The sequence below is a fragment of the Prionailurus bengalensis genome, chromosome A1 (assembly GCF_016509475.1).
Source record: "Prionailurus bengalensis isolate Pbe53 chromosome A1, Fcat_Pben_1.1_paternal_pri, whole genome shotgun sequence".
Lineage (NCBI taxonomy): Eukaryota > Metazoa > Chordata > Mammalia > Carnivora > Felidae > Prionailurus > Prionailurus bengalensis.
The window spans coordinates 94337600-94364604 of record NC_057343.1 but is presented as its reverse complement, the minus strand read 5'-3'; the positions used below and the strand labels follow the sequence as shown (position 1 = coordinate 94364604).

General features: G+C 40.2%; 1 protein-coding gene across 1 annotated transcript in view; it reads left to right on the top strand.

The window, feature by feature from the left end:
* Positions 1-27005, top strand: part of PGGT1B (protein geranylgeranyltransferase type I subunit beta) — a 62505-nt gene that overhangs the window by 9644 nt on the left and 25856 nt on the right. Inside the window, exons 3-5 of the mRNA XM_043554157.1 lie at positions 16624-16691; positions 20806-20957; positions 22776-22908. Of these exons, the coding sequence (XP_043410092.1) occupies positions 16624-16691; positions 20806-20957; positions 22776-22908 (353 nt within the window). The remainder of the gene's footprint in view (positions 1-16623; positions 16692-20805; positions 20958-22775; positions 22909-27005) is intronic.

Sequence of the window (27005 nt, the reverse complement as noted above, 5' to 3'; positions counted from 1 at the left end):
ATAAACTCCCAGGAAATGACACAGTTGTTTGTTTTTTTAGCACGGTCATCACTCAGTTGGCTCTTAAGAGTCAACATTTATAAATTAACCATGTGTTTCATTGGTTGGAGTAAATGTGTACGAAGGTCCCAACCTAGATAAACTCTAAGGAAATAATAAACTGAAAGTTTGTTTAGAAAGAGGTTTGCTCTGTTAGCAGATGCTCTTAGGCATAGTTTATGTCTTTCTACTTTATTGTTCTTGAATTTTGTAGTGCTTGTGTTTATATAATTTCTAAAATCTGTGCCTGTTTACAGATTGTTTTTTAAAAATGATTAAGCGTTTTGAACTAGGTTTGTCTTATGGAAACACCCGATCACTTTTCACCAGCTGCATGAAGCAGCATATATGCTATACTGGTCAGTGGTTACACATTCAAGCATGTTGGTGAATTGAGTAGGATTTATTGAATGTCCTGCTGAGCCTGTGGACAGAGGCTGTGATAAATTACAGGATGTGCTGCTCACCCTCTAGGAGCTTGGGGACTGACGTGAGGTCACGGTGCTAGACACCTGAAAAATTGAAGTAATTTGTTTTGGTTTTTTTACTAGTTTGAGTCTGGGATTTTTTTAAAAACCTTTAAAGTTAAGTATTAGGGACGTCTGGGTGGCTCAGTTCAGCATCTGACTCGATTTCGGCTTGGGTCATGATCTCCTGGTTTGTGGGATCGAGCTCCATTTCAGACTCCACACTGACAGCACGGAGCCTGCTTGGGATTCTCTCTCACCTCTCTCTCTCTCTACCTCACCCCTGCTCATGTTCAGTCTCTCTCAAAGTAAATCAACTTAAAAAATTGTTTTAATAAAAATAAATAAGTATTAGATATAGTATTATTATAGATTCTGATGTTTTATTGTTTACTGAAAATACCTGTCCTGATTAAATTTTATGCTGTAGTTTCTTAAGGGGATGTATCTCACATAGTGCACATGTGAAATTGTACAGAGTGAGTCACAGAAAAGCTGTTCTGTACATTTTTGCTGAACATTTTATATTATTTTTATAAAACATTTACTGATATTCATTTTCCTGAAATAGCCATTGCTTCTATACTATAGAAAAGTATGGATCTTAAGATTTTAGTGAGAGAACTCTTTTATACAGGTTTTAGTCACCAGAACGTTTATTCACCTTGTCTTCTACTTTCTGTCTTGTCTTCATATTTCTCCCCACTCTTGAGCACTCTTTGCTGGCTCCGTGATTGTCTTCTCTTAAAATACGTGTACTGTCTTCTACCATTTTGTTGTAAGTTTTTTTACAACAGCCTAATACCCATTAATACCTATATTCTTTTCTTTTTTTAATGCACTTTAGAGAGTGGTTAAAATAACTGGTTAATTCTTCTCCCAGTGGAAGAGCAGTGGCCATAGAATAATCGACTGCTGCTTTTATGTTCTTTTTTTTTTTTTTTTAAACATTTGTTTATTTTGAGAAAGATCGTGAGCCAAGGAGGGGTAGAGAAGGGAGGCAGACACAGAATCCGAAGCAGGCTCGGCACAGAGCCCGACATGGGGCTTGAATTCACAAACTGCAAGATCATGAACTCAGCCGAAGTCGGACACTTAACTGACTGAGCCACCCGGGTGCCCCACTTTTACACTCTTAAACGTGGACTTTACATGTATCATTTTGTTATCCCTTGGGTATGTGACTAAGCAAGTCAGTGAACTCTTTTTTTGTGTGCAGTTAGTTTAATTAAAACCTGCATTCTTTCTAAAGTCTGCTCTGTTGTGAGGGATTTGCTATTATCTGAACTCTCATATCATTCGTAATAATTGCATTTGCTGCAGATTCACTAGAATGGCTAACGTGGAAGAGGCAGCGAATAGCAGTTGTTGGGAAAGTGCAGTGCACCTGGAGCTCCCACACAGTGCTGGAGGGGTTGTGCCCATCCTTTGGAAACTGTTGGGTGGTACTTAATAGTGCTGCACATCTGTGTGGTCCCTGACACGGGACTTGTGTTCCCTAGTACACAGCCCACAGAAGTGAAAACGTGTTCACCACAGGATGCACATGAGAATGTTCATAGCAGTGTTTCACAGGAGTCCAGATGTAGGCACCACAGAAACTACCCATCACTGGTATAATCGATAAGTGGTGTATTAAAATATTCACACAATGGAATACCGTATGGTAATGGAAAAGAACAGTCTCTAACTATATGCAAAACTTTTGATGAATGTCACAGACAGGTTTTTTTGGGGGAGAAAAAAGTACCTAGTGTCTTACTCTCTTTACACAAAGTACAAAATTAGACAAAACCAGTCTGACCTTTTGGGGAGTGAAGGAAGGAAATGCGAAGGGAAAGTAGGAGCGAAGTAGGAGGGGCTTCTAGGGTGTCATCGCGGACTTATGAGTGCTGGTTATGTGGATGACGTTACTTGGCACAGTTGATTGAGTTGTTTGATTATGATAGTGCACTTTTCTTATGTTTATTTTAGTTTGGTAAAGGTTCAAAAAAATTTTTTTGAATCCTGATTGGTACTCACCATCTGAGACCCATCAGAATTCTTATTTCCCTTCGGATTGTCAACTACACGGATTTCATTGGTTTGCTAATTTTTTTTTTTTTCATTTGTAGTTGCTTAACCACTGCTTAAAAGGTTTTTGCTTGTGTCCAAATTGTAAACTTCTGGAGGGCAGAGAATGTGTCTGTCTTACATTTCTTCTCTTTCAGTGCCTAAGGCATTGTTGTGCATCAGGAGTTGTTGGACTATTAATTAAATCACCCATACCTCCTCCAACTTTGCTGTTCCTCTTCTCCGTATTTTCACGTTGGGTCTACAGCATTGTGATATTGTGATTTATGAGACGTGTGTGTTTTGTCTTCATCCACAGCCCCTCTCTCACCGCTTCCAAAACCCTTAGCATTTCTTAAGCCTTTGGAGGGGGATAAAGTTGTCTTTTGTTATGTTAATGAGGTTCTGGAAAGCACCTAAGGATGGGGGCTGCTGGCCTCTAAGCAGTGATTAGAGGGTTGGCACTTTCAGTCCCACCCCCTGACCTCCAGGGAGGTTGAAGCAGTTGCCAGCTTCAATTTAATAGTTCGTGTCCAAAAAACGTAGCCTACAAAAAACTCAAAAGGACGGGGTTCAGAGAGCTTCCTGGTTGTTGAACACGTGGAGATGCTGGGAGGGTGGCGCTCCTGGAGAGGGCAGAGGGCAGGGAAACTCTGCGGCCCATCCCCATACCTTGCCCTCTGCACCTCTTCCGTTTGGCTGTTTGTGAGTTACATCCTTTTACTGTTAATAATGTGTTTTGTTTGAGTTCTGTGAGCTGGCACAATAATTGTACCTAAGGAGAGGGGCTCGTGGGAACCTCCAGTGCATAGCCAGTGGGTCAGAAGCACAGCTAACTGGGCTGACGATGTCCGAAGTTGGGGGTGGGTTCGGGGTGGTTTGCAGTCCAGTAGGACTGAGCCCTCAGCCTGTGGAATCCGATGCTGTGTCTGAGTAGTGTCAGAGTTGATTATATTGAGCTATATTCAGTTGCGTTGAATGAATGGCTGGCGTTCTGAGAATTGCTTGTTGGAAATTACGTCTTAGAACACCTAATTTAAGCCTCCTCTGGCTCCTCAAATATTTTCTCATTCATAAGGCATTTATTTGCAGACAGAGTAGAATGTGCTGTCCGTTACTCATCTGTCTATATTTGTCCTGCTTAAAAATCTAAAAATGTTAAAAGCCCAGGACCGTAAAAGAATAACTTGGTAAATTTGATTAAATAAATACTTTTAAATGTTATGCAGTAAAAGATAAGGTTGAATAACTGACATGCTTGGAAATTGTGGCAACATATATTATAAAATATTAATATCCAGGCTGTGAAGAATTCTTGAAAGATTGAGAAGAAAATGACACATCAGCGCGTAGAAAATGACAAAATTTAAGAATAGGAGGTTCTCAAAAGAAGACAGTAAATACAGGATTAACCTTACTAGAAAAGTCAGGGAGATGCAGTAGAAACAGTATTGCATTATTTTTTTATCTAACACATAGATTTAGCCCGAAGTTTTAAAAGTTGGCAAGAATCAGGGGAAAGAGCACTTTAGTATCATTTTGGTGGAAATGAAAATCATTGTAACCTTTTGAGAGGTATTTCAGCAGTATAATTTTTTTATACAACTGACATATTCTCGTGTGTGTGGTCCTGGGTTGATTAATGGCCCCAAAAGTTATGTCCGATCAGAACCTCAGAATATGACCTTAGTTGTAATAGGGGCCTTCACAGGTGTAATTAAGGTAAAGCTCTCCAGATTGGTGAGTGGTGTCCTTATAGGAGAAGGAAAGAGGGAGATTGAAGACGCCGGGAGAGGGGGCGCCAGGGCGGAGGCGGAGATTAGAGTGCTGGTTAGTACACCGGACTGCTGGGATTGCCCAGAGCTGCCAGAAGCTAAGAGAGAAGCCAGAATGGACTTTCCCTCAGAGCCTCCAGAAGGAACCAGCCCTACCAACACCTTGATTTTGGACTTCTGGGTTCCAGAGCTGTGAGAGAATACTTTTTGTTGTTGAAAGCCTCTAGATTGGTGGCAATTTGTTGTTACTAACCTCAGAAAACTAATATGTGTGCGCAAAATCCTCTGTGGAATATTTTTCGGCATTGTTCATCTCACTGACAAATTAGAAGGGGAATCAGTGTTCACAAAAGTGAATCAGTTAAGGGGTGCCTGGGTGGCTTAGTTGGTTAAGTGTTCGACTTTGGCTCAGGTCACTGATGGTGGCAGTTCACGAGCTTGAGCCCCGTGTCGGGCTCTGTGCTGACAGCTCAGAGCCTGAAGCCTGCTTAGCATTCTGTTGTCTCCCTTTCTCTCTGCCCTTCCCCCACTCATGCTCGATCTTCAAACTAAATACAAAAACATTAAAAAAAAAAAAGTGGAACAATTAAATCAACTATGGTCTACCAAGAACAGTACACAGTAGCCAAGTGATTGAGGTAGATCTAGGTATATACATACTGATTTGAAAATGTTCTGCTGTGGTTAAATTATATATGCCAGCATGTACTCAGATGTTTTAATAAAAGTCTTTGATTAAAAATGTATAGGAAGAACTCTGTAAGGCTATATAGAAAATCTTTGTAGAGGGGGAGGTAGATGGAAACAGACGTGGGAGGATGGCAGGATTAGGTAGTACTTTCATTTTATTCTATATATCTGCACTGTTTAAGTGTTTATCATGTTTCTATATTTAAAAATTCAAGTTAGGAAAAGCTTTAACCTCTTCAAAACACAACAAAAATAAAAAACAACTTAAGGGGGGCGCCTGGGTGGCTCAGTCGGTTGAGCGTCCGACTTCGGCTCAGGTCAGGATCTCGCGGTCCGTGGGTTCGAGCCCCGCGTCAGGCTCTGGGCTGATGGCTCGGAGCCTGGAGCCTGCTTCCGATTCTGTGTCTCCCTCTCTCTCTGCCCCTCCCCCGTTCATGCTCTGTCTCTCTCTGTCTCAAAAATAAATAAATGTTAAAAAAAAAACAAAAAACAAAAAAACAACTTAAGGTTGTATGGTTATGTATGGATATTGATATTTTGCTATTGCAGAAATAATGCTATATGTTAATTAAAATTTTATAATGGAAAATGAGAAGCAGAGTAATGAGGAGACCTGCCCGAGGCCACACAGAGATATTAAGTGATAGAGTCAGACTGAAATCCCAGACTTCTGACTCCCAAGTCCCCATGCTGCTCTGCTAGTGAAGTATGTAGGTCCCTAGTGGAGACCATCATGTGTGGCCCTTAAGTGCATTGTGAATATTTAATCAGAATTAACCCTGGTTTTCCACTTAACTCTGGGGTTGTAAAGACCCTAATGGTATGTCAGTCTAAGTGTGTGGTCACACCATTGGAGATTTGGAGCCCTTCTCATCAACCTCCAGAAGTGTTTAAGAAACACAAGGGAGGGGTGTCTCGCTGGCTCAGTCAGTTAAGCATCCAACTTGGGCTCAGGTCATGATCTTACAGTTTGTAAGTTCAAACCCTGGGTTGGGCTCTGTGCTTACAGCTCAGAGCCTGTAGCCTGCTTTGGATTCTGTCTATTTCTCTCTCTCTCTCTCTCTCTCTCTCTCTCTCTCTCTGTCTCTCTCTCTCTTTCTCTCATTCTCTCTCTAAAATAAATAAACAATAAAAAAAAAATTAAAGGGGCACCTGGGTATCTCAGTTGCTTGAGCATCTGACTTCAGCTCAGGTCATGATCTTGTGGTTTGTGAGTTTGAGCCCCACATTGGGCACACTGGTGTCAGCCTGTCAACGCAGAGCTTACTTTGGATCCTCTGTCCCCCTCTGTCTGCCCCTCCCCAACTTGCGCTCTCCCCAAAATAAGTAAATTATTTTTTTAATTTAAAAAAGGATTAGTCTGGCTGTTGTGTATTCCCTTTTCTCATTAAGGGCACAGCTAGAACAAAGCAAAGAATATTATAGTCTGTCATTTTACAAATGAGGATGTTAAGATCCAAAGGGATTAATAATTTGTCCACAATAATGTATAACTAGTTAATGCTAGAGGAAGATTTAGAGCACAGTTTTCTGTTTTGCAGTCCTTTGATATTCCCATTACTGTATATTTCCAGTACTGATTCCGTACAATAGATGCTCTGTGTATCGTGTGTGTGTTTTTCTGTTGAGAATTTTGTTTAGATTTTTCAATCCATTGCTGCCTTTGTTTGATAACATGCTCACAAGTGTAAGTATAGTTCTCATGTGGCTCAACTGAGCATATTGTACATTGAAAAAATTATATAGAATGTCTGTTTTGGAAGCATTGTAGGTCAAGAATTTTTTGCAAAGATTGGGACACCTGGGTGGCTCAGTAAGTTAAGTGTCTACCTGTTTTTAACTCATCTCATGATCTCATGGTTTGTGAGTTGGAGCCCTGCATTGGGCTCCATGCTGCCAGTGCAGAGCCTGCTTCGGATTATCTGTGTCCTTCTCTCTCTGCCACTTCCCTGCTGGTGTTCTGTCTCTGTCTGTATCTGTCTCTGTCTGTTTATCTCTCTTTCTCTATCAAAATACATAAACCTTAAAAAAAGTATATTTTTTGCAAAGATAGCCCTGCAGTGGTGATGTGCCCAAATGTCCAGTGTCCCTCACTGTGTGTCTGGTAGGCCACACCACACATCTGTTCACAATCCAGCTGCAAGTCTGAATTCTCCATTTACTGTTTGGTTGGATGAAACATCCATTTGTTGGATGCCTTTTCTGTAGTTGGCCTAGGTCTGACTCTGAAACTTACCTGTGAAATTTAGAGAATAGATCTACAAACCCATTTGGTAGGCTTTAGAATGTTTTGTTCACCTTGCACGTGTTTCTTGAGACCTCTGAGGAATTATTTCTGTGCTAATAAAATGTACACATCCATTTGTACATAAAAAAATTGCCACGTTCCTCACTTGAGTTGTTTGCTTAGTGCAAAAACCTAGTGGTTAAAATGGGAATTAGAGGGGTGCCTGGGTGGCTTGGTTAAGCATCCACCCTTGGCCCAGATCATGATCTCATGGTTCCTGAGTTCGAGCCCAACATCAGGCTCTTTGCTGAGGGTGCAGAGCCTGCATGGGTTTCTCTGTCTCCCTCTCTCTGTCCCTCCCCCGCTCTCTCTGTCTCTAAAAATAAATGAATAAACTTTAAAAATATATTTTAAAAAAATGGGGACGAGAAAATTGAGAACATGACCAAATCAGGTTTTAAATTATATTTAACTAGCATGGCCACTATTAATAGCATGGAGATATTGTAACCCAAGAGCTGTTCTTTATTAGAAGTACCTAAATATAATTTTTAATGTATTTTTATGTCACAATAAAATTTTCTCTTAGAAGAGTGGGTAATATGCTGCTTTCTTATGAAAAGCAGCTTCAGTGACTAAAATCTTTTTAAACTGCCATTGAGGTTTTACATTTTATAGGTTTATAACTGTTTTGTTTAAAGAATACCCAAACATATTGCCTTTATAATGTTTGACATATAGTTGGTGTTTATTACGAGCTTAATAGTAAAACCCTAAGATTTAAAGATTTTATTTTTGGGGGCGCCTGGGTGGCTTAGTTGGTTAAGCTTCTGATTTCAGCTCAGATCATGACCTCAAGACTTGTGGGTTCTGTGCTGACAGCCCAGAGCCTGGGGCTTGCTTCAGATTCTGCGTCTCCCTCTCTCTCTCTATCCCCCCCCAAATAAACATTAAAAAAGTAATTAAAATATTTGGGGGAGGCGCCTGGGTAGCTCAGTTGGTTAAGCTTTCGATGTCGGCTCAGTGAGTTTGAGTCCCACATTGGGCTCTGTGCTGACAGCTCAGAGCCTGGAGCCTGCTTCAGATCTGTCTCTTCTCTCTCTGCCCCTTCACTCCTTGCACTTTATCTCTCTCAAAAATAAACAAACATGAAAAAAGTTTTTTTATTTTCTTTTAAGAGAGAGTGCGTGCCAGTGGAGGAGGGACAGAGGGAGAGAATCTTAAGATCTTAAGCAGGCTCTATGTGAGATCATGACCTGGGCTGAAATCAAGAGTCGGACATTTAACCACCTGAGCTACCCAGGCACCCCTAAAACCCTAAGTTTTAAACTGAGAGATGCTCCAATCATCAAGAAGTCAGCTTTGTAGTTTAATGATTGTCTTTCACGTGCAGACACAAAAAATAAAGACAAAAGGATTGTTTTCCCTTGCCATAGACAGCTAAACACATTCTCTAATAAGCACATCCCTCCACATGCTCCCAAATAAACACACATGCATATTATATCCCTGTACATACTCCCATTTTTGCTGATTCTCTTTTTCTTCCCATGTACCCAATTTCATTTTTATGCAGTAACCTGGATTTTTATGATGTATTTCTGTCTAAACCAGCTTCCACGTAACAAAGTAAACTAGTTTGACTTTGTGGCTCTGTGATAGTGGAGGATACATTCACCACATCAGTGGTTCTCAATTCTAATTGTATATCAAACAGGGATTGTTTTTCTTTTAATATACATGAGTGTCCATGCCCCACTCAGATGGTTCTGATGTGGACCTGAGTTAGGACCAAGAGGCATGTACTGTGTTTTTTCAAATTATGCATTTGATTCTTCTGGGACCTGAACCACACTTCCAGTTTATTCTGCTACTACTGAATAGGAGCACTAGATGGCGCTGTCTAATAACCTCCAAGGAAGCTTAAACTATCCTAAATATGCATCCAGTTGTAAATTTGGAATTAATTGCATGTTTATACTTAATAATTATCATGAATAGGTAAGCTTACTAGAATTATAAACGAAAGCACAATAGCAAGCACATCTTGACAAGAACCAGAAAGGATTAGGATTGCCCAATGCCTTCTTTTCAGTGTGCACTCTTTTGAAAATGGAGGGGAGGCAGGTGTTTTTATTTTAAAGAAAATCAGTTTCAGAGGAAATCTTCTGTTACTTTCCTCTTCACTTTTGTTTAAATCTAATGAATTGACTTGAAGTGGTTACTGTTTCTTGTGCCTTGGTCACTGTGGTACGCATAATCAGAACGTGTCCTTTAACCCTCGTAAGAACCCTGCAAAATACTGCTTGCAGTACATTAGTGTTCCTCTCTCAGAAATAGAACTAGCTCAGAGAGATTGTTACTTGCCTATGGAACACAGGACTAGTCAGAATAGGATCTTGAGTTTGATTCCACGTGTCCATGCCATCATCTCCTAACCTTAGGTGATATTTTTGAACATCAGTATTTTTGCTGCCTTTTCAGAAAAGTTATTGATGTAAATAAGCTAACAACATAGAAATGAGGAAATAAAAATGCCATTTAGTTATTTACCAGTAAAGAAATGATATTTCATTCAGAAACATTTTTTTAAACCCTAACAGGCGTTCCTCATTTTATTGCACTTCAGTTTACTGTGTTTTGCAGATACTGCATTTTTTACGGATTGAAAGTTTGTGGCATCCCTGTGTCATTCAAGTCTATTGGTTCTATTTTTCCAACAGCATTTGCTTATTTTGTGTCTCTGTTCCACATTTGGGTAATTTTCGCGGTGTTTCAGACTTTTTTGTTACATGTATTATGGTGATGCGTGATCAGTGATCTTTGACATTACTATTCAGATTGTTTTGGGGCGCGACAAACTGTGCCCATATAAGATGGCGCACTTAACTGCTAAATGTGTGTGTTGTGACTGCTCCACTGACTGGCCGTTCCTCCTCATCCCTCTCCTCAGGCCTCCTGAGTCCCTGAGACACAATAATATTGAAATTAGGCCAGTTAGGAACCCTACAATGGCCTCTCAGCCTTCAAATGAAAGGAAAGAGCTTGCACATCTGTCACTTTAAATCATAAGCTAGAAATGATTAGGCTTGGTGAGGAAGGCATGTCAAAAGCCTAGCGGGCCAAAAGCTAGATCTCTTGTGCCAGTCAGTCAAGTTGTGAGTGCAGAGGAAGAGTTCTTGAAGGAAATTAAAAGTGCTACTCCGGGGGTACCTGGCTGGCTCAGTCGGAAGAGCATGCCACTCTTGGTATCAGGGTCATGAGTTTGAGCTTCATGTTGGGTCTAGAGATTAATTGAGTAAAAATAAAACTTAAAAAGTGCTACTCCACTGAACATATAAATGGAGAGCACAACGACCATATTGCTGGTGGTGAAAGTTCTCAGCCACAACATTTCCTTAAGTCAAAACCTAATCCAGAGCAAGACTCCCTTCATTTCTATGAAGTCTGGGAGGTGAGGAAGCTGCAGAAGAGAAGTTTGAAGCCAGCAGACGTTGGTTCGTGAGGTTTAAGAAAGAAGCCATTTTTGTAACATAAAAGTACCAGGTGCAGCAGCAGGTGCTGATACAGATACTGCAGCAAGTTATCCAGAAGATCTCACTAAGATAATTCATGAAGGTGGCTACACTAAAAAAATGTTCAGTGTAGACAAAACAGCCTTCTTCTAGAAGAAAATACCACCTATGACTTTCCCAGCTAGAGAAAAGTCAGTGCCTAGCTTTTCAGGAGCTAAGGCAGTTGGTGACTTTCAGTAGAAGCCAGTGCTCATTTACCATTTCTCTCTCTCTTTTTTAAATGTTTATTTATGTTTGAGAGAGAGAGAGGGAGACCGAGAATCCCGAGCAGAATCTCTGCTGTCAACTCAAAGCCCAGGTGAAGCTTGAACTCACTGGGAGATCATGACTTGAGCCAAAAGCACGAGTTGGACACTTAGCCCCCCTGAGCCATCCAGGTGCCCCTCATTTACCATTTCTGAAAATCCTAGGGCCCTCAGTTCTGCTAACTCTACTCTGCCTGTGCTCTATAAATGGAACAACAAAGACTGGATGACAGCACATCTGTTTACAACATGGCTTACTGAATATGTTAGGCCTGCTGTTGAGACCTGCTCAGAAAAGATTTCCTTCAAAATATTATTGCTCATTGACAGTGTACTTGGTCACCCAAAAGCTCAGATGAAGATGTACAATGAGATGAATGTTGTTTTCATGCCTGCTAACACAGCATCCATTCTGCAGCTCAGGGGTCAAGGAGTCATTTTGACTTTCAGGTCTTATTGAAATGCATTGTAAGGCTGTAGCTGCCATAAGTAGGGATTTCCCTGATGGATCTAGGTAAAATAAAATAAAAACCTTCTGGAAATGATTCCCCAGTTTAGATACCACAAAGAACATCTGTGTTTCTTGGGAAGAGGTCAAAATATATTCACAGGAGTTTGGAAGAAGTTAATTCCAACTCTCATGGATGACCTAGAGGGGTCCTAGACTTCAGTGGAGGAAGTCCCTGCAGATGTAGTGGAAACATCAGGAGAGCTAGAAGTGGAGCCTGAAGATGTGACCGAATTCATGCAATCTCATGGTAAAACTTGAACGGATGAGGAGTTGCTCCTTATGGATGAGCAAAAAAAGTGGTTTCTTGAGATGGAACCTACCCCTGGTGAAAGTGCTATGAAGATTGTTGAAATGGCAGCACAGGATCTATTACTATTTTTTAAAGATTTTATTTTGAAGTAGTCTCTACACCCAACATGGGGCTTGAACTCACAACCCCAAGATCAAGAGTCACATGCTCTACTGACTGAGCCAGCCAGGCACCTCAAAAATATAGGATTTAGAATATTACATAAACCTAGGTGATAAAGTGGTGGCAGGAATTGAGAGGATTGAATTTTTGTTTTTTGGTTTTTTTGTTTTGTTTTGTTTTTTTGGTTTTTGATTATGACTTCACTGCAGAACTTTTAACAAGTTTGAATGTAGGAGCACCTGGTTGCCTCAGTTGATTAAGCCTCTGACTTGGGCTCAGGTCATGGATGATGTCACGGTTGGTGAGTTCAAGCCCCACATCGGGCTCGCTGCCATCAGCGTCCACGCTGCTTTGGATCCTCTGTCCCCCTCTCCCTCCGCCCCTTCCCATGCGTGTGTGCTCTTTTTCTCTCTCTCAAAAATAAAAACATTTAAAAGAAATTTCTGTTAAGTTTGAATGTAAACCTTTGCCTTATAATTCAGAGGTACCTGAAGATTTATATATAAGTGATTTCTAGTCTCTTAGAGAAGATTGAATTTTGAAAGCAGTTCTATGGATAAAATGCTGCAGAGCCTGATAGGAAGAGTCAGGCATTCAGGAGACATTGTTTTATTTTAAGAAATTGACACAGCCACCCCAGCCTTCATTCAGCAGCATTCAGCAGCCATCAACATTGAGGCAGGACCCTTTTAGGAGGGGGCTCAAGGTAGGCTTCCAAAGTGAAGTATATACTCAGACCTGAAACAGGGATGCACAACTTTCTCCCCCAACCCCCATTTTTTTTTAAGGCTTATTTTTTGTGAGATTGAGCCCCGCATCCAGCTCTGCACTGACTCTGCTGAGCCTGCTTGGGATTCTCTCCCTCTCTCTCTGCCCCACCCCCAATAAATAAACATTTAAAAACATTTTTTAAGTTTTTATTTTGAGAGAGAGAGTGCGCATGCACGGGCACAAGCGGGGGAGGGGCAGGGAGAGAAGAAGAGGAGAAGAGAGAGAGAGAAAATCCCAAGCAGGCTCTGCACTGACAGCATGGACCCCCATGTGGGGCTCGAACTCAGGAACCATGCAATTGTAACCTGAGCTGAAACTAAGAGATGTTTAACTGACTGAGCCACCCAGGTGCCCCAATAAATAAACATTAAAAAAAAAAAAAAGGATGATCTTTAAAAGGGCATTCCTAAGGGGAAATAAGAGAGAAAAAAAAACATTAAAAAAATATGTCAGGAATTAAGATAATTTCAGCATCTGATGAAATGTTAAGCCTAGGGAAAATACACCTTTGACATGCCGCTCCCCCAATTAGGAGGGATTAAAACAAGTGGTGATAAAGGGATAAAGACATCTGTGACTTGGTGAAGACAGTTTATTTTTAGAAAAGTATAACATTACACCCAGTTTGGAGTTTGGAAGCTGTGTTAGAATTAAGATGTTCCCCCTTGCCCTCTGTCTCCCCTAAGTTCCTGTACCGTACTTATTCAAACACTAAGCACCATGGACTTTGAAGATGAAGTTGAGGTTACCGGTCAGCTGACCTCAAAATAGGGAGATGATCTGTAGGTGTTCCATGTACAGGGGAGGCCCTAGGACAGGAGAAAGATTTCAGCCCCGTTGCAGATGCTTGGGTCCAGGGGCCCAGGTGTGAGCAGTGGCAAGGGCCCGAGCTGGCGGTGATCAAGGATGTGGAGACTCAGTCCCACACACTGGACAAGCGGAAGGAACTTGGGGCCAACTGTCCCCCAGAGCCTCCAGTAGGGAGTGCAGCCCCTGGCGGCTCTCCATTCCAGCCTGGTGAGGCTGATCTTGGACTTTGGAACTTACAGAACTGCTGGATAACAAGTGGGTGTGGTTTCAAGTTAATAAGTTCTGTGATAATTTGTTATGACAACACTGACTGATACAAAGAACAGAATTCACTCTCCTGTCATTCCACACAATATTATTTTGTTTATTCCTTTCTGGGCTTTGTTGATAAGCATCCTTTGGTTAATTGTAAACATAATCACATAAATGTTCGCATCCTACCTTTTCTCTTAACTTGATCATTTCTCCATGTTGCTACATAGTTTTCCCTAATTATTAGCAGTATCATGTTCCTTTGATGAGATATAGTATTATATTTAACCTCTTGGACTTCTGTGTTGCTTCTAAATTTTCACCAGTGTAATACTGCCCTGGGTGTTTCTGTGCATACGACCTTTCTCATATGGGAAGTTCCTGGAGTCAATTCTCAGATGTAGCATTATCCGTTCAGAGTCTGAGCCTTTTTATGACTCTTATTATATAATAGCGAGTCTTAAGTGGCTTACTCATTTAAAAGTCTTTAGCAGAGATAAGAGAACTATGTTCATTAATATCATCACCATTAGGTAATAACCCTTTTTCAGATTTTTTTGTTAATGGTGTAAGGTAGTTAGTGGAGAATTTTAAATTTAGTGGATAAAGTTCCCTAAATTGTATAAGAAATTAATGTTTAAGTTACTGTTGTAAGTTTATGAGAGATAGAAAGCTGAATAGAGTACCTGTGTTGAAAAAATAGAGTGAAAAACAGTTACTATGATTTAGTCATGTTCCAGTCCTAAGAGATATGAAACTGGTTTCTCACGTCAGAACGTATTTATAAATCTACGATTTTTTTTTTATTAATGATACAGTACAGTCTGCTGATACTACATTTCTATCTTCTGTGTCTATCATGCTGATTTTCTAACAGCAATCAAACCCATAACCATTTTCTTGTTGTGGGTATAACTGATTCATTTATAGGTTTTTTTTTGCAGCTTCATAAAGGTATTGTTGACATATAACACGTGTAAATGTAAAGTATACAACATGATGTTTGATACATGAATATATTGCAGAATGATTACCACAGTCCCCTTACATAATTACCCTGTGTGAGTGTGTGGTGACAACATTTAAGATCTCTCCTAATAACTTTCAAGTGTATAACACAGTCCTATTAATTATAGTCATCATCCTGTGCATTAGCTCCCCAGAACTTACTCATCTTATAGGTAGACGTTTGTACTTTTGACTAACATCTCACCATTTCTCCCAGCTCCTGTCAACTACCATTCTGCTCTGTTTCCATGTTTCAGCCTTTTTAAATTCCACATGTAAGTGAAAACATACAATATTTGTTTCTCTCTGACTTATTGCATGTGGCATCCATAATGTCACAAAAGGCAGAATTTGCTCTTTCATGGCTGATTAACATTCTGGATGTGCGTGCATGCGCGCGCGCGTGTGTGTGTGTGTGAGAAATTTTCTTTATCCACTCATCCAGTGGGTGTGTGTGTATGTGTGTGTGTGAGAGAGAAAGAGAGAGATTTTTTCACTCCTCTGTTGATAGACACTTAGGTTGTTTCCATGTCTTGGCTGTTATAAATTATGTTGCAGCGATCATGGGGGTGCACATATCTCTTTGACATGGTGATTTTGTTTCCTTTGGCTATCTACCCAGTGGTGGCATTGCTGAATCGTATAGTAGTTCTGTGTATAATTTTTTGAAGAACCTCCATACTGTATTCCATAATGGCTGTACCAATTTATATTCCCACCACCAATGCACAGGGCTCCCTTTTCATGGATGTGACTTCGTTTCCAGCTTATTTTCTTTCTCAAGTTCCTAGTACTTCAAAGCAGAGTGGATGGGGTGCCTTGGTGGTTCAGTTGACCCGATTTCAGCTCAGGTCATAATCCCAGGGATCAAGCCCCACGTTGGGCTCTGAGCTGAGCATGGAGCCTGCTTCACATTCTCTCTCCCTACCCCCCACCCCGCCCTTTACCTGCTTGCATGTGTGCGTGCTCTCTCTCTAAAATAAAAAATAAAAACAAAGTAGAGTGGATCATTGGACTCAGAACAAAGGTTTGTCCATACTAAAATACAAAGTATGGGGCGGGGGGTGCCTGGGTGGCTCATTCGGTTAAGCACCTGCCTCTTGGTTTCTGCGCAGGTCATGATCTCGTGGTTTGTGAGTTTGAATCCTACATCAGGCTCCGTGATGACGGTGCAGAGCTTGCTTGGGATTTTCTCTCTCCCTTTCTCTCTGCCCCTCCCCTGCTCGCTCTCTCTGTCTCTCTCAAAAATTAATAAAAAAAAAAAGTTTTTTAAATTTAAAATACAAAGTACATACATTTTTTTGTGACTAGGGCATCTTAGATGTTTAGTTTGCTCACATATAAAGAAGCAGTAAGTTAAAATAAAAAGGCAGTGGAAGGGAAGTTAGGATTCCAGATCCAGATGTGTAATTAACTGATTGTTACTTTGAACATGTCACTTAACCTCTGAGCTTCTGTTTTCTGCTCTTTAACACGGGGTTGATTATGTTGATCACATGAAAAATAATCGTATAGAAAAGGTTTGAAAGCATTTTGCCTGCAGTGAGGTAGGCTATAAACTAAAGGTATGTGGTAGGAAATCATTATTTTGTCTCTGACTGGTTGGAAAATTAAGTGAGATTCCCATAAAGTGAGAACACACCTGGCACATGCTAGAATGAAAATGGAGACAGTGACAAAGCTTTGGTACTAAAATACTCAGTTTCTGAAAGAATATATAATTGATCTGCTTTAGAGTCTGTTCAAAAATAAAATATACTTTAAATAAGTACATGGTTTTATTTTCTAGGATCCAATCTAAATCGCTGTGGTTTCCGAGGCTCTTCATACCTGGGTATTCCATTCAACCCATCAAAGGTGAGTTCTTTCTGGGTAGGGAGGAGGGAGGAGGGAGATGGATGGATTTTAGTGGGAAAGAAAACTAAGAAATGACACAGAAGCCAGGCTTCTGTGTTTCATTATAGCTAAATATTGTCTGCTAATGTGTATTATGACCTTTACTTAAAGGAAAGTGATACCCACCCTACTTCCTGGAACTATGCACAGTATGTGTGCACGCAGAATTTGCTACCGTCACAAGTATTATGTCTCTCCTCCTATTGTTCGTGTGTCAAAATTACTGGTGATTTCCTGGAGAATTGGAAATACAGCTCTCCTGTGCTTGGTGCTTGCTCTCGAGGAAGCCAGTGAACTTCTGTGTTAGTGAAGGACTTTACATTTGGCTCCTGTTTCTAAAGAATAAAACAAAAAGCTCTTGCCAAGGCAGTGATTGAAGACACGTGAAGAGCAACGAATTTGAGGCAATAGGCAGGTTGTCTTTTGCCTGTTTTTTCATACTCTCTTCCTAATTTTAGAATAAATAGCAGTAATTTGGGAGAAGGCAGCATGTTTTCATAGAGGTACTGGTTCAACTTTCTTCCTCTGCCTTAGACTGTAGATCACCTTGCCTGTGTCAGGGTCACGGTAATTTGCCAAGATGTGTCTAATCACGTGTGCCCGCTGCTTTTAGCAAGGAATCTAAAAACAAAGAATTCACAAAATCTGTTCCCTTTTTGCTGTACATGTAATATTTTCCCGCTGATGCTGGTCCTCAGGAAGATGGCTGTCCCGTTACTCGTATTGGACAGGCTGTCTGGGTGCCGTGCCGTGTGGTCATGACAACTGCTTTATAGTGCTGTACCTTATTCAGACTCTTACCTGCCCTCGTTGAAATAAAGCTGGACTTTGATAACATTACTTGTAAAAGACAATCCCCTTCTGTACCCCCTTCTGAAGACAATTTTATTTGTTTTTAAATGCTTATTTATTTTTGAGAGAGAAAGAGAAAGCGAGTGGGGGAGGGGCAGAGGGGGAAGGGAGGAGGATCCGAGGTGGGCTCCACGCTGACAGCAGAGAGCCCAGTGCAGGGCTAGAACTCACAGACTGCGAGATCGTGACCTGAGGTGAAGTCCGATGCTCAACCAACTAAGCCACCCAGGCGCCACCCCCAACACGTTTTTTTAAATAACAAGAATAAAATTTAAATGCTTTGGTTTATAGAGTCTCCCGAAACCTCTTTTTGGCCCTAATTCACCTAGACCCCTGGCATCTTCTGGGGGAGGTTGGGTCCTACTCCATGCCACGTTGTGGTCGTCTGAATTTGAGTGGTGGAAGGAGCAGGAGACTCCAGTGGACTCACGTAGGCCCCCCAGGAGCAGTTGGCTCAGAGTCGGCGAGAATCTGAGGAGGCACATGGGATTTCCCGACACAGTACATAAATACAGTAGTGTCAGTAATTTTTCTTCCGAATTCACCAAACCACCCTGTCTGGTAAATGCCCCAGGACCTTCCAGGGCCATAGAGAACTTTTCGGGAAACACTGATGGAGCCTCTCCACCTACTCTTCTCACTGTTTTCCTTCACAAATTCTGTATTGTCTGTTAAATTATGTGTTGTCCCCAGTACATGCTAAATACCCAGAATTTTCTTTGTCTGCATTGCTTTTACTTTTTTTCTACCTATGAAGCCTCCTCTCCTTTCCTCACCTCTCCTCTCCTCTCCTCTCCACCCCTCTCCACCCTCCAAGTTCCTCTTCTGGCACAGACAAGAATCCTTTATTTAAAGCTTTGTGTTACTTTGTCTCCCTCATGACGCTTTTATGTCCTACTTCGTATTGTAATTACTTGATCTGCCCTTAAGGTTAAGCTCCACATTTGATTTGTGTTTGGATTCCCCCTGGTACTTTTAACCTAGTAGGTGTTTACTTTAAGTACCAAGAAATGAAATGGGCTGTGGGAGTTGTAAGAAGGCTGTTACAAATGTGGAGTAGAATAGCTGGGAGTACCAGAGTTTCAGTTGAAGGGAGGAACTCAGAATGAATTCTAAGTGTTACCAAGATGAAAATTTGTTTGGCTTGTTTGTGAGACCATATAAGGAATTGTAGAAGTAAGGCCGGATGGGTAGGGTGGTGTCAGATTATAGAAGGTCTTGAACACTGTGCAAACTTGTTCTGTGAGGAACCACAGAAGGTCAGTGAGCAGAAAAATAATGTGATTTCCTGCCTGGTGGTTCCGGGACCCTAGTTCATGACTCCCAAGAAGTACTGGCCCTTTGGGTATCTGCCTTGTGCTTGCATCGTCACCAAGGTAACCAGCATCTTTATCACAGTAACTTTATTTAACCCTGACAATAACCCCATGAGGGAGGTACTAATATCCACATTCTAGTAGGAGGAATGAAACAGGCCAGTGAGTAGTATAGCCAAGATTTGATGCATTTCACTGGTTGTAGAAGTTAACATTTATTATAATTTTTTAAAATTTTGTTTTTAATGTTTTTATTTCTGAGAGAGAGAGAGCATCAGTGGGGGAGGGACAGAGAGAGAGGTAGACACAGAACCTGAAGCAGGCTCCGGGCTCCGAGCTGTCAGCACAGAGTCTGACTCAGGGCTTGAACTCATGAACCATGAGATCATGACCTGAGCAAAGTCAGAGGTTTAACTGACTGAGCCATCCAGGTGCCCCGAAGTTAACGTTTATTATAGTAGGTGAGGAGTCTGCTTGAACCAGAACCTTGGTACAAGCTTCACTTTAGCTTTCCAGTATGCTGAGCAGTTACTCTAGAATTTGGAGCAATTGTTGATGAACCTAAACTGAGATAGAAGGGAAACCAGTGAGAGAGATGAATTTTAAAATACACTCTTATTCTTTCAAAATTAAAATGTTCTTCGTTGTGTGTCAACTACACTTCAATTTAAAAAAAAAAGCGCTTAAGACATTCTTAAACTTATATAAATTAGTACATTGTGAAATCTTACATTTTTCAGGTGAAATATTTTTTTTTTAGTGACTGATTCATAGGATCAGCTGATTATTTGAAATTAATTGTAAAACTCTGAATGCTTTTTTTTGTTTTTTTTAAGTTTATTTATTTATTTTGACAGAGAGCACAAGCTGGAGGGAGGCAGAGAGAGGGAGAGACAGAATCCCAAGTAGCTTCTGCACCATCAGTGCAGAGCCCGACGTGGGGCTCAAACTCACAAACTGTGAGATTGTGACCTGAGCCAAGCTCAAGAGTTGGACACTTAATCATGTGTGCCACCCAGGTCCCCCTAAAACTCTGAATGCTTTGTATATTGTGGGACATCAAGTTACTTGGCATAGTAAACACTTTTTTTAAATCCAGATTTTATCAATGCCAGTGCCAGTGCCTAGGGTCTTTACAGGATTTCCTATATGAGTCACATATTTTGTAGCTTAAGAGTTCTTTGATAACTGTGGTTATCTTTTGTTGAAACAGTCAGAGTGGTAAAACAAATCCGACACAACGTGGTAATGCTTCCTGGTAAGACTTCTCTGCTCCGCCTCAGCAATTTGCTGGTCTGGTAGTCTTCCAGAACACTTTTTGCCAGCAGGATGCGTTGGGCTCTAAATTTTAAAAGTTACACTGTTTTATTTCTAGAGATTTTTTTCAGTTTTGGTAACAGAGCTCTTTGCTTTTTGTTATTTTAAGTGCTAATATGTTTTAAAGACTCATTATTTCAACTGTGTTGTTTTGTTGTTTTGTAATATTTTTATATGGTGGTCACTATGGTTTTTAATTTGGATTTGTACAGTAAAAGGATTTTTATTTCTTTCATAAATTGTTTCTGTTTGAAAAGCTCTATGCTTTTCTAACTTCTTGAGACTTAAGTTATCAGTGATATGGTTGATGACATTTGAAGTTCAAATAATTTGGTTTATTTGTGTAAAAGCACTACTTCCCTGAAGCTTTAGATTTGCAGGATAAGTTTAAGAATTGTGTAGCCTGAAAAGTATGTGATTATACTTACATTGAGTCATGTAAAATGGAGGTTTGCTTTTTCAATCAGGTGTCAGTACAAATCAGTATAAACATTGCATTTTCCTAGTTCCTGAAACCTTGCATTAGATTGCTTAATGAAGTAAGTTTTCAGTTTACTAGTTCATTAACATTATGTTTATTTTGAATTTAGAATCCTGGAACAGCTCATCCTTATGATAGTGGCCACATAGCAATGACCTACACTGGCCTTTCGTGCTTAGTTATTCTTGGAGATGACCTAAGCCGAGTAAATAAGGAAGCTTGCTTAGCGGGCTTGAGAGCTCTTCAGCTGGAAGATGGGAGGTATGGGTCACTCTTTGATTTTTTTTTTTTCCCTTTTCTTTCTGTCTCTCTTTCTTTCTTGGAAACATTTTATACAAGTAAAAAATGGGTACAGTACTGTACTAGAACTTTAGGGTTTATCATAAACCCTTATTAGAACCACCTGAAGTTCACTGTACATACATAAAGTTAAATGCCTAATCAAAAAAAGAAAAAAAAGATCCAAGATTTTTTTATGTGAGTAAAGAGAAATCACACTAGCAGAACTCCTTTCTTCCCTCTCTTTTTAAGTGACACAGTAAATAGATTCATAAATAAGTGGTTGAATGGTTTCATTTGTAACATGGATTTTAATTTACCTTCTCGGTGAAAAAAATGGTATTTTGAAGTAAGCATACATTTAGTCTGAACTTTTATTACTTAAGACATAGTGATTGGGGGGAGAAAGGGATGAACGCTGAATATTAGATGCTAGTGTAAGTGGTTTCAATGACATTTATAAAAGATAGAAAAAGAACTTAGTGTATTTATTAATATTTGGTGGTTTGTATGGTATATCTAGAGTTTTAAGGGGAAAATTGTTTTCAAATCTAGGAAATGACAAAGTAGTAGTGATCCTGTTTAGCGAAGAGATTTCGTAAACAAATTCTGCTATATTGTTAAGTCAGTGCTCCATCTATTAATAGCTCTATTTTCCTGTCAAGGTTTAAAAACACTGCTCTCGGGGAGCACCTGGGTGGCTCAGTCGGTTAAGCGTCTGACTCTTAGTTTCAGCTCAGGTCGTGATCTCACGTTCGTGAGGCTGAGCCCCACATCAGGCTCTGCACTGGCAGCATGGAGGAGCTTGCTAGGGATTCTCTCTGTCCCTCTTTCTGCCCTTCCCCTGCTCGTGCACGCTCTCTCTCTCTGTCTCTCTCTCTCTCTCTCTCTCTAGACTTAAAAAAAAAAAAACAAAAAACCTTCCCTCAGGCATGTGGCTGGCTCAGTCAGTGGAGCATGTGACTCTTGACCTCCCAGTTGTGAGTTCAGGCCCCACATTTGGTGTAGAGTTTACTTAAAATCTTGAAACACTGGTGTCATTAACTGAAAGATAAAGGTTATTGTCAAAGCAAATGATGATAAATACAATTAAAGAAAAAACAACCACCCCTCTCGGTGAGGGGAAGACTAATGTAGACACATAAGATATTTTATCATTAATTGGAAATACTGCAAAACTGAATCTTGACCTCAGCCAGCATATGTGACTGATACCTCCAAGTTTCGGTGTAGTCTTTGATTATTGCCACTGTATCCCTGTTTATAAATAAAGAAATAGATACCAGGCACAGACTGTTACTTCTCTTGAAATTAATGGAATAGGTAAAAATTGAATTACAGCACAATATGATCAGTTAGTGGTTATCTACATATACATTTGGAAGAAATTTCACACATCAAAACTTGGGTTTGGGAATTTCTTACTATTCAGTAGGTCCTGTGTTTTACCTGCTCCTTTCCCCCCATTCTCACGCTAGCGTGCCACAACTGTGGTAGGGGGCAAATAAACTTACTCTGAGTGGTAGCATCTGGTAAGGAGTAACTGGTAGTGTGGAAAGCTACCCAGAAATCAGAACTTGGGAGCAGAGGGTGATTTAGAGATCATTTTATATTTTTCGAGTACTAGTTCTATTTGTTGACTTAATACAAGTAGTATATGGTTTTTAAATCTGTATTTAATAATAGGTTTTTCTGTGACAAAAGACATGAAGTGCGTGTTTCTCACCCACCCAGCAAGAAAATAAAAAAAAATAAATTCTGCTGCCATGTAATCTTGTGTCATACTGTTATTACTTCCAGTTTCTGCGCAGTCCCTGAAGGCAGTGAAAATGACATGCGATTTGTATACTGTGCTTCCTGCATTTGCTATATGCTCAACAACTGGTCTGGCATGGATATGAAAAAAGCCATCAATTACATTAGAAGAAGTATGGTGAGTTATGTTGATAAATCGACTATTTTACATCATTATTGCTGCTATATGGGAGCTGCAGTAAAATGCATGTCTCCTCTTTCTTCCACCAAGAATCTGGAAATCAGGTTAGTAGCATTGCTTTTTAGATACTTTGTATAATCAGAACAGCCATATAGAAATAATTGTGAAGGGCAGATTGATTCATTGGCCATTAAAATTTAAATGTAATTTATGTCTGAAGAAACAAATGTCTTTACTAGAAAGAGATTGGTCAGCCCTAGAAGAAAAAAGAAGCAAAATCTCAAAGGCACATGTTTGATAAACTGTCCTCACAGGGGTCAGTGGAGAGCCCTGGCCAAGCATAGTAGAGATTTATGGTGTCTTTGAGGAGACTGTTTCTATATTTGGTGTGAGGTGGGAGTTCCATAAGTCATTTGACTAGCAGAGACCAAATATAACAAGATTGACTGGGCTAGCAATAGATTTTTGGATCATTTTTGTTAATACTTTGACGTGTGCTTTTTTTTTTTCAATCTAAGGTTTATTTTTAAGGAGAATATCAAATGGAAATGTTATTCTTTCACAGTACAATTTAATCTTCTCATTGGCAGTAGTAAGGAAAGCTCAGTCTCAGCCAGAATTATCTTTTGCTTTACTTTTTCATCTCGTATATGAAACTGGAGACGTAGAAGTGTTGCTTCCCAAGTTTATTACTTCCCGAATACTGAGTTTTTAGTTTTAAAGATTAGACTATTTTCGGCTGTTAATTCAACTTTCACTTAGTGTTTCAAAATGAAAATTAATTTCTTAGAGGAATGAAATTGTTTTTAATTGAATGTGTGAATGTGGATCAGATTTTATAGAATGTGGATCAGGCATTTTTAAAAGCCTGTGGAGTCCAAAAGAACAGAGCCTGAAAGGAGTTTTAAAAGAAACAGAGATTTATGTGCTGTAGAAGGATAGGTGATGATGTGGTTTGGCATGAACACTAAGGAAGTGACCCTGTGTCACTCCTCAGCGTGTTGTCTTTGGGAGTGTAGCATACTGACTTGCCCTGTTACCAGTGATAGTAACTTTTGATCACTCAATTAAGGTGGTGTATGCCGTATTCTTCTCTGTAGAGCTAGAATTTTTCCACCTAGAAGGATTCAATATCTTGTGGCGAGATGTTTTGGAGACTGTCAAATAATCTGTCCTTCATCAGACTTTATCCAACTATAATAAGATTGTCTGGGCTAACAGGTTCTTTGTCTGCTAGTGTTGGTATGCAATTGATTTTCCAGCTGTGTCATTTCTTCTGTAATTTTCAGTTGAAATTCTGCTTTTAGAAAAAGCTTTCTCTTTACCTCTGTCTATCCATATCACCTTGAACTCCAGATTCTTATTTGATCCAGTGGGCTATTACCTGTTACTATCATTATATATTTTAATGGTCAGATTGTCCCAGATTCAGCCAGTGAGAACCCCTTCAAGCAGATGCTTGTGTCTTTTTTTGTCTCTCCCCCTGTATGCTTTGAGCAGCCCTTTGCTTTCTGCCACAAGATATTCCAGGTTCATCTTTTACTTTCCTAGCCATAGCCCAGGAATCGATCATTTTTTCAAGGAGCCCTGGTTCTTATCGGAGGATGGTGTGTAGAAATGAGGATTTGGGCCCTGGCTATGATCATGGTCCTGGGTAGCATTGCTTCTAGCCCCTCTCTCAGCAAGCCAAGCTGGGAAATGTGTACATGCATGCATCTATACACAAACACACCCTCCCTTACACATACCCCTCTGTTACTTTACATATGTATTAAAAACCGTGAGTCCTGTTGATGCCTCGGATTTTAGTCCAACACCACAGAGTTCCTTTCTGTTTAATATTTATTTATTTTTGAGAGGGTGGGGAGGAAGGGAGGGGCAGAGAGAGGGAGAGAGAGAATCCCAAGCAGGCTCTGTGCTGTCAGTTAGTGCTCATTGCGGGGCTCGATGTCCTGAACCATGAGATCATGACCTGAGCCAAAACCAAGAGTTGGATACTTAGCCTACTGAGCCACCCAGGCGCCCTCCACAGAGTTCCTTTTTAATCATCCTCCTTTTTTTTGTTTTTTTGTAACTCCCTTCTCTGATGGTGACCAACCTGGTTACCGTTATCCAGAATACATTGTCTCTTTGTTTTGAACCTGAGGGTATGTAAATCAAAATACCATATTTAAGAAATACTTGAGTTACTTCTTTTATTCCCCCCTTTACTATGGTTATGTTATTTTTTTTAAATATAGTTGAGTTTGTTTCTGTTTGGATTCCATTTTAGAGTTTGCCCCAATTTTGTTGATTTTTTTAAAAACTTACTTACTATTTGGGGGCACCTGGGTGGCTCAGTTAAGTATCCGACTTTGGCTCAGGTCATGATCTCATGGTTCGTGGGTTCAAGCCCCATGTCGGGCTCTGTGCTGACTGCTCAGAGCCTGCAGCATGCTTCAGATTCTGTCTCTGGCTCTCTCTGCCCCTCCCTTGCTTGTGCTCTGTCTGTCTCTAAAATAAATATTTTAAAAAATTTTTTTAAACTTACTTAATATTTGAAATACTGACTTGGTTCTGAAAGTGAGAGCTATACAAAAAGAGATATTCCAAGATGTGTAACTCCCTGTCTCCTGTCCCTTTTGTCTTTGCTCCCTTCCTAACTCCCCCTTTCCTAACATTTGTTTTTACCACCACTCTGTAGGGAACCAATCTCATTAGTGTTTGGTTTGGTCTTCCTGTATTTCTTCTTGATGAGCAGATATGTACCTTTTTTTTTTTTTTTTTAAAGTTTATTTATTTATTTTGAGAATGAGGGAGAGCATGGGGGGGAGGGGGAGAGAAAAAGAGGAGAGAGAGAATCCCAAGCAGGCTCCATACTGTCAGCACAGAGTCCAGTATGGGGCTCGAACTCAGGGACCGTGAGAGCACGACCTGAGCCAAAATCAAGAGTCGAATGCTTAACTGACTAAGCCACGCAGGCACCCCCAGATGTGTACGTTTTTATTGTTCATTCTTATCAAAAAAACTAAGATACTTAGTTTTGTACTATTCCATTCCATAAATGACTTTTTTGAATTCTTCCATAGGTGGAGTACATATTTTCCGAATGTAAACAGTGTTGAAACTAATAACCATCTTCATATGCGTTTATGTGTTGGAGACAGATTTTCAGAATGAATTCCTAATAGTGCGGTTTTTTGATCTAAAGGAAAATACATATTTAGTTTTATCAGATGTTGCCATTTTCTCTCCAAAAAAGGGGTGGACCAGTTTATATTCCCAGCACTGTAGGAGAGTGCCTTTTCCACACTGCCTCTCAGTGGAATGAGTTGTCGTCCTCTTTAATTTTTATCCGTCTTGTGTGGGTGAGAAGTGCTCTCTCGGTGTATTTTTAATTTGCATTTCGAGTGAGCTTGACCATTTTCTGCACTCCCAGGACTCTACAGAACCAGGCCACAGGCCACATTTAGCCTATAGCCCATAGTTAGCTAACCCCAAGTTCCAGTCCGTTTTTTGCTTTGTTCTCTAGGTACTCCAATTTTGTGTATGTTCTTTCTTCTTTGCTTGTCTTTCATTTCAGTCATTTTCTCTCTGACCTTTTTGACTTCTGTATCCCAGTTTTAGTCTGTTGGCTGTTTTCTGCCTTTTCTTCAGTGTCCCTTATTGTCTTTTCTTTTGAGACTACTATTCCTTGGTCTTATTATTCCTTATTTTCTTCTGTTTCTTCCCTGCAGTCATTGAACTTCATTTCTTCCTACTGTTTGTCCTTTCTGTTCTTAATTTTCAGTTTCATTTTCATACCCCCAGCTGCTTGCTTGATAGTAAGCACCTGAGTTTGGGGTGCTGTATTACAATTTTCTTCTGTTTTATGGCCATTTTGGGGAAATGGGGGCAGATTTGCATACACCGAGATGTTTTCATTCTTTTGCTGTGTTTTCTTTCCAGAGTTACTTCATAAAGATTTGTCTGTTTAGTCATTTCATGGATATTCTTTTTTCTTACACAAGCCCCTATCTGAGTGTACTCTTGGGGTGCCTGAGTGGTTCAGTTGGTAAAGTTTCCAACTCGGTTTGGGCTCAGGTCATGAACTCACAGTTGGGTGAGATTGAGCC